At 36.9% G+C, this 11,978-nt stretch overlaps 2 protein-coding genes across 4 annotated transcripts; both read left to right on the top strand.

Annotated features, from left to right (window-relative positions):
- Positions 1-623: 623 nt before the first annotated feature.
- RB195_016059 (uncharacterized protein) lies at positions 624-2,483 on the top strand (the record flags this gene model as incomplete). The annotated part of the gene is made up of 7 exons (XM_013435106.2): positions 624-678; positions 794-897; positions 1,124-1,243; positions 1,408-1,494; positions 1,561-1,664; positions 2,286-2,355; positions 2,448-2,483. 7 exons carry the CDS (start codon positions 624-626, stop codon positions 2,481-2,483), a joined length of 576 nt encoding a protein of 191 aa, XP_013290560.1.
- A 1,749-nt stretch (positions 2,484-4,232) lies between these two features.
- Positions 4,233-10,636, top strand: RB195_016058 (uncharacterized protein; the record flags this gene model as incomplete). 3 transcript variants are annotated; one of them, XM_064207046.1, is made up of 19 exons in its annotated part: positions 4,233-4,372; positions 4,514-4,616; positions 4,680-4,860; positions 5,336-5,433; positions 5,505-5,654; positions 6,027-6,179; positions 6,256-6,356; positions 6,416-6,547; positions 6,603-6,713; positions 6,788-6,845; positions 6,917-7,022; positions 7,248-7,345; positions 8,396-8,398; positions 9,117-9,198; positions 9,331-9,433; positions 9,494-9,600; positions 9,776-9,825; positions 10,448-10,483; positions 10,565-10,636. In XM_064207046.1, 19 exons carry the CDS (start codon positions 4,233-4,235, stop codon positions 10,634-10,636), a joined length of 1,884 nt encoding a protein of 627 aa, XP_064062925.1. The 3 variants fall into 3 exon arrangements, with proteins under 3 accessions (XP_064062925.1, XP_064062927.1, XP_064062926.1); XM_064207045.1 differs by lacking the exons at positions 8,396-8,398; positions 9,117-9,198; positions 9,331-9,433; ... (2 more) ...; positions 10,448-10,483; positions 10,565-10,636 and having other exon boundaries at positions 7,248-7,363; XM_064207044.1 differs by lacking the exons at positions 4,233-4,372; positions 4,514-4,616; positions 4,680-4,860; ... (8 more) ...; positions 7,248-7,345; positions 8,396-8,398 and having other exon boundaries at positions 9,123-9,198.
- Between the last annotated feature and the right edge of the window lie 1,342 nt (positions 10,637-11,978).

Here is an 11,978-nt window from a genome sequence, read left to right as displayed (position 1 = left end):
TGTTGCTATAAACAGAGTGAAACAACATAAACCGTGAAGAATGTGAAAATTACCCTCAAAACAAAGAAGACTAATATCCTCTACTTTTGTTTTCCAACGCTTTCTGAATTTAAAAAAAATACATTTCGAATAAATGCAACAAGAAAGAAAAAACTAAAGTGAACTCAGGACTCAGAGAGTGACTCAGATACATGGATGCAGTTTTAGAGCACAAATAGAAAAAGGAACTAGTTCTGGACCCGAGTGTGCAACCAAAGGACATCAAAACACGAAACTAAACCAGAACTATCCTTATCCAGAACGACGCGGTTTGTGCGCTCCGGCGTAGATCTCTGACCCAACTGCAACCGACCACACGGGCGGTCCTGGGCGAAAAATTCCGTTTTCTTCTCGATCTATTATTTTTGCGGTCTTCTTTTACTTTCCCAAGCATTTGCTGTACTACGAGATCTTCAAGCGCAGTTCGTACGTTGGATTAGTGGTATTGCTTGCTCGGTGGTTATTTTGTGCCTTGTCGCATTTTTTTCTTACAGGAGAAATTAGCCCTTCACTATTCGTCTTTCTGTTTATTTGGGTGATTTCAGTTGTCATAGCCTGAACTTCTATTTCTCTGAATTTCAGGCATGTCGGGTAATATTAAGAGAGTCGCTGCCACAGCAGTGAACTGGGCCAAACTTGGTTAGTTAGATTTTATTAATTGAATTTAAAACTTCTTCTACTACTATGGTCCCTTTATTCTGTGGAAATTTACTCTATTACCGTACCTTTCCTAAAAGAAATCTTTAATGTTTAGGAGAAAGACTTGTTCCCGAACATGCTGCTGAACTAGCAAATTTGAAGGGTGCCAGCCATAATTTTTCAGCAGCTGTGAGTCTGCTTCCTGCTGATCTTCCACAGGTCAGTGTTCGTTTTATTTCTAGAAAATCAGTTGCTTTTAGACTCCACGTTCTCCTGTTTGAGCCTTAACGAGTTTATCGAACATCTTTACACTTACAGATACGCGTTAGTTCATTCTATTCAAGTGGTTAGGCAGGTTAAAACGTAGTGTTGCGACGTGTTGTGTTGTCTCTTCTAAGTGGATAAGTGGTGTTATAAGCTGTGTTTAAAGGAGTTATATGTTTAGATCGATTTCAACGCTCTGAAGAAGTCAATGCCAGATCATGTGGCGATTTTGGACTCCTTACAAAAGCAGTTTCAGTCTATCAAGATTCCTTACGGAGAAATTCCGAAAGCATACCTACAGGTCCGATCTCATATCTTTTCTGGATGCTTGCATAGACTAATTCTTGGAGTTCGGTTCTGTAGAAAGGCTCTTTAGAAAAGAATTCCAAAAAGTAGGAGTATATTGGGAAAGTGACGGATTATTTGATTAAATTCACAAATTTCACTCCTTTTTTTCTTTGTCAGGAAATCGACCATTGGATCGAGTACAACAATGAACGCACGAAACTTCATGAAATGAAGGTTGCCGATGGATTGGAAGAAGCTAAGAAGGTAAACATTTTCTCAATAAGGATATAATTTCCATTATTAGCATGTCATAAATTACTCACATTTTAGGTTGAAGCTAAATGGGCTTCTGCTCCTCCAGTTGAACACTTTGATCGTCAACATTTCGTAGAGTACTTCCCACAAGAATTCTATGATCTGCGCTACCAGAACAGGTATAATTTATAACTTAGCTTTGTTAGACTGTAGTTACTTTTTGTGGTTTTAGTCCTTGATTAAAAATGAAATGTCTTCAAAAAAATATGTTGTATTGGTTATCGTGTTCCTTCATAGAAACGGAAATGGCATCGATTCCCTATTAAATTTAGAGTGAATGTCATCACTCGGCCACGTTTTTGTTGGTTTTTCGATTTTATTCTTATAAAAGGTTAAAATTGACCCCCTTATTCTGAAGATATTGATTTGTGGGTTAGAGAAGTGCGACTTCCTTAAGTTCTGTTGTATCGTATGAGCTTTGATATTCTCAAATATTCTTCAATATTTTTTCTTCTAAAATACTGGCCTAGTGTAGTTGCTTGCAATGATGCCTGCTAAAATGTAGTGTAAAAATTACGCAAAATGTATTTTTCCATCAGGGTTCTTGATTTTTAAATATCTCCCTTTCATGTCGTTCATGTTTTTGCTTCATTTCCTTTTCAATCGGTTGTTCAATCTTTCTTGCGAATTCATGAATAAAATTCCACAGGAAATTGTTCCAATGGCTATTCCTTTTGTGCCTGTTACTTACTTTCTTGCCTTGTGAATGATTGAAAATTTCTAATCAGAAATCTTTGCAGAATTCCTGATCCATGTGGTCTCGGTTTGAATGAGACTCCGGAAATTGAGGCACGATTCAAGGATTACAAGGTTAGTTGATTTCACTTCACGTAGCTGCGTGTTTTTATATCTTATCATTTGTGGTCCGCTTCCTTTAATGTGTAATATCCGTATTCATTCAGGTTCTCCGACGTGCTGATAAAGTTGACGACCACTAAATTTCTTGTTAGTTTGAGACACTCTAGAGTACTTGCTTCTCGTGCTTAGTAAGTTAGTATTGTCAATTGTGAAGGATATATCGATAAAGCCATACGTATACTGTCGTTTCTGTGCTGTTTGCAGACAAAAGGTTCTATTCCGTTTTTCTTTATCATGAGTTACTAATGTAAGCGTGTTGTCAGTCACTTGTTCGTAAAATAGAAACTTAGTTGGTCAGATGTTTTCCTCACTGCCGTATACCGGTTTCTCAAACAAAGCGGTCGAAACCTCCAGTCTGTTTTCGCTCTTTCGCAAATGTAGCCATTAATAAGGAGAAAGATCTTCCATGCTAGGAAACGTGTTCCTTGCTGAATGAAACGGCACAACAGATCGATTTAATAAACCTTGTCTGGTTCGTAGTTCTTTCGTTGTTTGTTTTGATAAGGAATTTTGTGGTCGCTCCTGGTACGACCGTTGGTTTTGAACTGTACTGGATAGTGAGTCCCTCGATAGCCTGTTACTTTGAACCGCTTTTTGTTCCTTTGTCCCTATTCTCTTCAAAATTTTGTACTGAAGGAGAATTATACTAAACAAAGCTATTAATCTGAAAGCAGTGCGGATCTGAAATATTCTTGAAATGTCTTTCCATTTCTTTGGTTTTGGGAACTCATGCGTCTCGTAATATAGGTAATTTGTATTTCTTATTTCAGTTTGCATGTCATATTGTTTTCTCATCATTCTTAAAACTTTTGTCCATTTCTTTTCAAGGGAAGCTCTCTTAAAAGTTCCTATCTTAGACATTTGCAAGGAACGAAAAAAAGAACTGATTTTCTGACGTGTTACACCTACATGCGCGAATTGAGTCTGCATTGGGTTTGACGTGCAACAGAAGTGCATGTTATTCCTGTTTCTCTCATTGAACCTGTTTCACATAACATATAAAAAAAAATTGAAGTTCCATCGTCATACCTTTTGATGCCCACTTCATTATATTTGACTGCCGAACTGGTTGAATTTGTCATAACTATAACATTGTCGAAATACTTCAAAAATCCTTGCTTTGCTTCTAATTTCAGTTCCTTTTTCTTCTCCAAAGTAGACTGTTGTCGCTTGACATTCTTCCGTTGCGCTTGTACCTTTAGGTTCACGTGCCCTTCCAACTGAAAGGAAACTCAAAGTGCACATATTCCCACTCCCTTTTCAAAATCATTGCTCATCGGAATTCGATTCAAACACCAGTTTTTTTTTTCTTACGGATCGTGCAGTTTTCGGTCGTTTTTTCTGCGATAGATATGTCAAGGTTAAACTTAGAACAAACTTTCATTTCTACTCGCTTATTTCTATCTATGTAGAGGGTATAAAAATATTCTTGCGTCAATTTCTTAATTAAACTTCGGTGGAGTAAAAACTCCTTTTTGAAATGCGCCAATATCTGCTTTCATGCAGACATCGATGTTTTATCAAGTCGTAAATTTCGAATGATCATAAAATCAATGCGTGATTGGCAAGAAAACCTTTGTAACATATTACAGCATCGGTGAGGATTCTTGGTTTGATATTAGCGATTTAGAGGGGAAGTTCCATAATTTATTCCAAAGTGATAATTCTTGTAAAAAAATATGTGAATCCCTGTTTTCCATTGCTTTACACAGTGATATCGTGTAATCTTTTGCTATTACAATGCACCTTTCGCCTTATCGCATGTTGTTCCCGTGCGCCTTTCGCTTTTGAGATCATCATTAGTGACCTCCGATCTTTTAGATCCCATTATGGGAACCGTTGACGAAGAACCTCGTCGGCGGCATCCGTCCGCGGGATCAAAGGCAAGCAGTAATGGCAGTTGGTCATCTTTTGGATCTGCAAGAAGATTGTCTTTTGCTCAAAAGAGGCAGCAAGAATCAAGTAAAGGGTGTGTTTTCGCAATCTATTTCTCTCAACTATTGATCTAAATTTGTTGACATAGTGGTTGCGATTTTTTTTAAAGAATACATCTTCATCTTCCTATGTACCTTATAGTTTATCTCTTTAGCTGCATACTCATGTTCTTTAGTCCTTGTGAGAAAATCGTTCACCGTCCACAGGATTCGTTGTTTAGCAGTAGTTCAGGATGGACCAATTATAGAGGATTCTTCAATCTTGCCATGCTATTACTGGTAAATAAATTTCCTTACTACTTTTACTTTCTTATCACTACCTCTAAGTGATTATCTTTTAAGGTTGTCTCCAATGGCCGAGTAGCACTTGAGAATCTCATAAAATACGGTATTCTCATATCACCTTTAAAATGGCTATCATTTTTGATTGTTGAAGGATCGTTTGGCAACTGGCCTAATTTGGCTCTGGTAATATTCTCGAACATTACCATACTCGTTGTGTTCGTAACTGAAAAGATACTTGGTGAGTGCCTTTAACAGATTGTATTTTATTTCTCTTTTTTTTCAACTGCAACTTTCGTGCACCTATATCGCTGTAGTGTTTGATTTCTGGCCTCTTACGTCCTTTTACGAGAACCGGACTGAAATGTCGGCCAATTATTGTTTTTCTTTGATAGTTTTCACAAACAGATTAATTACATTTTGCTATCAGCGTTAATATCCGATCAGTTGCGCAAAGATTGCTGAAACAAGTTTTAGTTGTTGAGAGAACCGAACAAATGTGACGTTACATGAAGAAAGAAAGTAGAACCAAACAAGAAAAGAAATAAACGCTAGTTTTGCATTTTCGAATGTTTCGGCTTTTCTTTGAAGTTTGTTTCTTACGTTTCATGTAGTCGTGACTTGATGTTGATGATGGGACAACCAAAATTTTGTTCAGATTTGAGACAGATCTTGCACTGTGGTTTTAAAAGCCTAATCAATGAAATGGTTTACAGAAAAAGGATTTCTGAGTAATTACTTCGCTGGGATTTTCTATCCTATACTCGTTTCTGCGCATTTGATAACTCCTGCAGCTATAACACTGTTTCTCGACGTATGTTTTCGTGCTTTCCCTTTTCTTTATTTTCCACGTGAACAAATCAGTTTGATTTTCCTTTATTTTAGGGAAATCCTCTATGCTCGGTATTTGCTTTGTCTATTTTTGTAATAGAGTCGCTCAAAATTGTTTCATATGTGCACGTGAACTATTGGTGCAGATGTGCTCGAGAAGAGAAAATAGTGGAATCAAAGAAAGACGATATAACGAAGCTCAATGTAAGTTCTTCAGTCTTATCACATTATTCGGATATTTTGCAAACTTGTTGATTTTTTTCGTAGCGAGTTTAGCACAGTTGGTGACAGATTTTTCTGTGATTGCACGGTAAAAGGTTTGATAGCGCTCTAGTGCCAACAAAAGTCTTCACCTTCCGGGTTCGACAAATTGGCACCGAAATTGTCTGAGACGATAGAAACGCTGACTCGATGCATTTGGTGTCCCTCGCAAGTGGATATGAGGCATTCATGAACCTTACGGAATTGGATTATTGAGTTGATCGTGTAAGGGCATTCCAAAGGGGTTTGCCGTGCACTTTGTCTTTTTTTTGCCCCTTATGTATTCCTCCGTTGAAATTCAGTCATTTCTTTCAGGTGAGCGGTTCTGAGATGACATCCCTCTATCCAAGCACATTAACACTGAGCAACTTGTACTATTTTATGTTAGCACCAACTCTTTGCTATGAGCTAAAGTTTCCGAAGTCTGTTCGCCGTCGAAAAACTTTTCTTATGAAAAGACTTGTTGAGGTAATACATACTTTCTCCATTTTCGTGTATCGAGCTGGATTGCACCGTCTACGTTTAAATGTCATTGCCATTCTAGTTGGTTTTCCTTTCATTTCTTATGGCTTCTCTCATTCAACAATGGGTAGTGCCTACGGTGCGCAACAGCATGAAACCACTGAGCGAAATGGAATTTGGAAGGTCTGCTTTCCCTTTTATTCGAGATATTTCCATCGTCTTAGATTAATAAATGAATCTAGGTGCCTTGAGAGGCTCTTGAAGCTGGCTATACCAAATATTATAATTTGGCTGATTGGTTTTTACACCATATTTCATGCAGCTCTGAATTTTATGGCCGAAATTCTGAAATTCGCTGACAGAGAGTTTTATCGGTAAAATTTTCCTGGTTCCGCGTCAGCTGCTTTTGTTGACTCCTCCTTTTTCCAGTGATTTTTGGAATTCGGAAACTATCCAGTATTTCTGGCGCACTTGGAACATACCAGTTCATCGTTGGGCCGCTCGTCATGTTTATTTGCCTATGATACGGAACAATTACAGGTTAGTCGATTTCTCTAGGCTTAATGATGGTTTAAGTAACTCCTAGTACGCGTAGTCAATATTAAATATTTCAGCAAACTTAGTGCCATGGTTGCTGTGTTCTTCGTATCGGCTTTCTTCCACGAATATCTGGTATGTATTGGAATCCACCCGTTTTTTTTTTTTGAAATTGGGTCTTTGGCTCAAAAAAGTTACTTCCTTAGGTATCTGTGCCCTTGCACATGTTCCGCCTCTGGGCTTATTATGGTATGATGGCACAAATCCCACTATCATTTATCACCGACTATATTGTCAAGGGTGGACGTGCCGGTAGAAGTTTTGTTTTGCTTTTATATTGCTTTTGTTGCGTGTTTATTTCAAGACGATGTGGTTACGGCTTGTAGCTGTATTTTAATTTACGTTTTCGCGCATGAAATAGGTAATATTATTTGTGGCTTATGTTTGTTCAGTTGAGGATTTCGGTTTACTAATTCTTAGTTGATTATCCTTGATTCGGACCAATATTATTCAAGCATTCATCAAAAATTACTTAAGGAAATGTCATCGTATGGCTTTCTCTTATTCTCGGTCAACCACTTGCAATTCTGATGTATGTCCATGATTGGTATGTTATGCATCAGGATGTTCCGGAGGTTGTAACAACGAAATGACCTTTTCTGTGGTATCCTCCTTGTGTGTCGTACCAGGATAGTTTCATTTCCTTGTGCGCAGTCCATCCTTTGTAGTAAAATTTGTTCTTTACATTGTTTTTTTTTTCATTTCAAAGCAAAGTTTCTATCTAAAAATTCTAAATTCTGATTTCACGGATGGATAACGCCTTTCACTAGTTTTTGTGGAGTTTTATGACCCATCTCATTTATTTTCTGTTACTCTTTAGTGTTGGTCTTTGATAGAAATTTTATTTTCTCATTTTTGTTTACTCGTTTCATAGTTTTAGCCAATTTAGTTACTTTCAATGTTGCTATAATATGTATTTGGTTCTTCTATTCGGTGTATCACTAGTCTGAGTCTCATTATTTTTGCTCATTTAGAGGTTTTATTGCCCTAGAATATGTGAGTTTTGTCAACCTTATTGTGATTATATTTCGATTTGGTTCAAAATACTTATCGAGCCATGTATGCTTCTAGGGATCTTCTTGCCATTTGCATTTGTCCCATAGCAATAATCAGATATACTCTATTCTTGGTGTCTACTTCTGTAGCCTTTCTGATTGCTCATGAATGTGAACTCATGCCTTACCCAGCAACTCTCACGGAATTTTCACTGAAACAATCTGTGGGATGAGTTCTGCAGGGTCATCGTAGTGCTCTTTGTGTTTTGTGTGATTAATTGTGTGATAGTGATAAAAGACAGTAAATACCTTGCCATGGAATAAAGTCATTATATTGTAGGTTTTTGTGGATACATCCTATTCCGCTTAACGGTCTCGATACTTTTTCACTGAAAAACTGGGCATAAAAATATTCATTTGGAAAACATTGTGTTTTACATGCTATGGGTTGGAAAATGTTTTAATGTTGCAGCGAAACTTCCTTTGAAAAGAATTTTTTGACGTTTTTGGCCAGTGTTAAAGTATTTCAGAGCTAGTGTTGGTCCTCTGATAAGCAGCGCGTGGCAATATCTAGGATGCGGTAGGACGTCTTTCCCTTCGGCAGTTTTTACTACATATATCTGTTCCTAGAAGGTATTCTTTGCCTCTTTTTCCATTAATTTTTACTATTATTGGTCAACTCAAGTGCGACCGCAAAAATGGCTCATACTTTTTTTGGTTTTTCATTTGCTTCCACACCATATATATTAATATGTGTTAATATTGACCTAGAGTGGAGCATCCACTTCGTTACGAATTCAAAAAACGCGTTGGTGCATCCCGAGTGGATAGATACGCCAGTGACTTTATCCTTTTTATGCTGCCTTTTAATATTAATAGCAGCCCCCTTAATGTCATAAAGAAGTCGGGTTTTTTTTTGTAAAAGGCAGCGATAGCGACGTAATTCAATAACTAACAACTATCTTAGTTCTGTACATCTCACATAGCCACTATATTTTTTTTAAACTACAAAAATGTTGGTCTGCACGATCGAGTTGGTTATGTAAAAATATGTGGAGGAAATGATTATTATACAAAACAAGTCTGGATGCAACAGTATGCTAGTTGATGTAACAGTTGAATATTTTGAAGACATCCCACTTCTTAATGCATTATTCTCGTGTTTTCTGTGTTTGCGACTTTTCATATGTAATATACGAAGTCATAGTCGAGGATTACGAATCATTTTTTCAGTTGTCTTGGGGAAGAATTTTTGTTTCGGCCAGAAAACTGGTTTCTTGAGTATTTGAGTCTTCTCCAATCCATATTTGACTTTAAAAAACAAGCCTTCTCTAATTTGAAACTATTATAGGCTACTATGATTTCTATGTATAAAACGTTGTACGATGGTCGTACTTACTTTGTGTACTGGTTACCGGATCCGAAAGTGTTAGGTACGTTTTATAATTAAAACTATTTGGTGGATCGATTGATCTCTTGTTTCTCTCTCTTCCTGAATAAGTATACACTTAATTTTCATATTCTTGATCTAATTATTCTTGTGACGCGTTACCTCTTATTTTAAGGTGTCTGCAATGGTGTCAACGAGGTTTATGAGTCAGCTGTCAGCGAAAAAGATCGCGCTGAGTTTGTCAATGTAAGCGAATCGATACTTCCAACCATATGGAGGTACAGTTGAGAAAAATCATTGCTTTCAAATTTGATAATCATTACATTGAGTGTTTTTAGAGAGAATATGTTCAACAAAGCCTTCATTGTTTCTTCCATATCTTCTGATTCGCACTGCACGATCACATTTGGCACAAAAAGATCTCTTACTCTTGCTATTAATAACGGTGTGTTTCAGGCTTAACTTTGTATCTTTTACCTCCAGTTTTTCGACGTAGTAAGCTTGTGGGTTAGTCTTTGTTTGTCTGGCTTCCACCAAATATGACGAAACGGTTCAAAATCATCTAACTAGACGTTTATCCGTGATTTGGAACATGAACGGTTCTATCCTGTTCTTTTTAGACCCTCTTCGTTTGAGCTTCATTATGGAAGAGATGCTGAAGTGTATAGAGGTAAATTAACCTTCCAATTTTCTTTTTTTTTTCTAACACAAGTTCTAGTTAAAAATCGAAATTTGGTTGGATTTTTGTTTTTTGAAGCGAAAAAAGTCCATCCTTGTTTCGGGCTGGCCATTGTTTTTTCGGATGAGTGTTTTGTTATACTCTAGACAATCTTTAAGCACTTCACTCGCACTCGCAAAATTTTCACCTATTATTCTGTATCATGCACAAATTTTGGAGAAGAAAGTATTGAATTGAACACAACTCCTGGATAAAATTTCAATTTTTATTCTCTGTTCTTGTTTTGAAGCGCTTCGTTTTATTCTCTCCTATACTTGCGCCTGATAATTGCTGACAATTGCTAATAATTGCAAAAATATCCCGTCAATATGCAGGTCCTTGTCTTTATTTTTGGAATGTTGAGGAGCATTGCTATGTGATGGAGGAGAAATTAAAGAAAAAGTTTGCCTTAACACCGAGAAAAATTTGTCATTCAACAACTTAGTTTTCAATAATACGGCAGAACATTCGTATAATTGTAGTCTTTAAAAATGCAAATCCATTACAAATGTACTACTTTCTTGACTTTACCATACATTTTTCTTTTTTCTTTGTTGAGAATATCTTTTTACAGAGCCTGACAGATGACCAAAACAAGAAGCAGAAGAAGGTAGGCTATATGAAGATGAATCTTTTATCATTCTTTTGGATTCATCCATTAAAGTTTGGCGAGAATAGGATGATTTTATAGAGAACTCCTACCGTCGTTCCTGTAAAGCGAAGAAAACCTGCTGCAAAAGGTATTAAATGGGAAGAGGACTGACCTAGTTTGTGAGTTTGTGACACTCATCTGTACTGTTTTATGAAATCTAAGCATTAAATTCTTGTGGTTTTATATCATGTACATAAATATACACTAATAAGTCCAGTTAGCTTTCCTCAGATAGTGTTCTATGATTAAAAGCATATTTTGTGATGCAGATTAGTATTACTGTGATAATCATTCTAGTTGTATTTTGGACTTATTTGTTCAGAGAGCACAATTGTGTTTTTTTTTCTTGGTTGTTGCGTTTAACCGTTATTTGTGCGTTGATGTTTAGCAAGAAATTTTAATATGACGACTCATAATATATGAAATTTATAGCTACGTATTTATTTAGCGTTGAGAATGATTTAGTGTTTGGAATCAAACAACTTTTGTACGACAATTTATTTTTAAATCTTAAGACGTCTCCTTCAGAATTTAGATTGCTTTAGTGTAGTTTTCGCCTTGGAAATAAAGGTTCTTCTAATGTTTCCTACCGATTTCTCACAAAGCAGCATGATATCGGAAAGTTGGGAAAGTATCAGTGACGGTTTGAGTGCTTGATTGTTGTTCGAGGGTTTCTGTCACACTTGTCTGAACTGCTTTTTTTCTCTTAAGGTTTCTTTTTGTTTCTTTTTCCTCTCAGCTCTTCAATGTAGCCTAATAACATATGCAAACGATGTTAAACTTGGTACGTACTCATCGTTAGTTAACATATGATTGAATTTCACGGGACTGGGCCAATCAGGAGGGCGTGTCTCGCTTCCGGAACCAGACGTCACGGAAGTCATTCGGCTACTGATTGCGAACGCATCTCAATTAGACTTCTTGACATGTTCGACAGCCGATTTCTCGATTAGCAGCTTCTTACGATTTGGTCTCTGTCGCTTTTTCTTCATCTGCAATTATGATATAATATTCAAGAGTTTTGGAAGTTTTCTGCGGTGTCGGCGAAGTGTTTGAGATTTATGGAAGCAGATGATGTCATATTTCCAGAAACAGAGATTTCCAAGTAGTTACAGTAGTTTTCTAGTTCTCATTTTCCACCACATGGTATTCTCGTAAGAAGATTTCGGCTAAAGTGAAGATCTTAAGATGCGATTCTTGATTCAATCTAGGAAGTGAGTGAGCACCCATCTGTTAGCATGAATCCTAACGCGTGTGATTCAGGGAAGTTTCATATTTCCTTCTTCTTTGAAGGATGATCTCTTGAAAAATGCCATTGTTAGTATCTCGGCGATAGAAGTGGGCCATACTTGTTACCAGGTGATCCTTGTGTAGATCTAGAGGCAGTCCAAATAGCCCAAATGTGGAGCGCTAGATTCATTTGTTAGAGCGCTTGAGAGAATAAAATCAATCC

This window comes from Necator americanus, chromosome V (assembly GCF_031761385.1).
Source record: "Necator americanus strain Aroian chromosome V, whole genome shotgun sequence".
NCBI classification, from domain to species: Eukaryota; Metazoa; Nematoda; class Chromadorea; order Rhabditida; family Ancylostomatidae; genus Necator; species Necator americanus.
The sequence above is the reverse complement of the archived record's forward strand: the minus strand, read 5'-3'. Positions and strand labels throughout refer to the sequence as shown.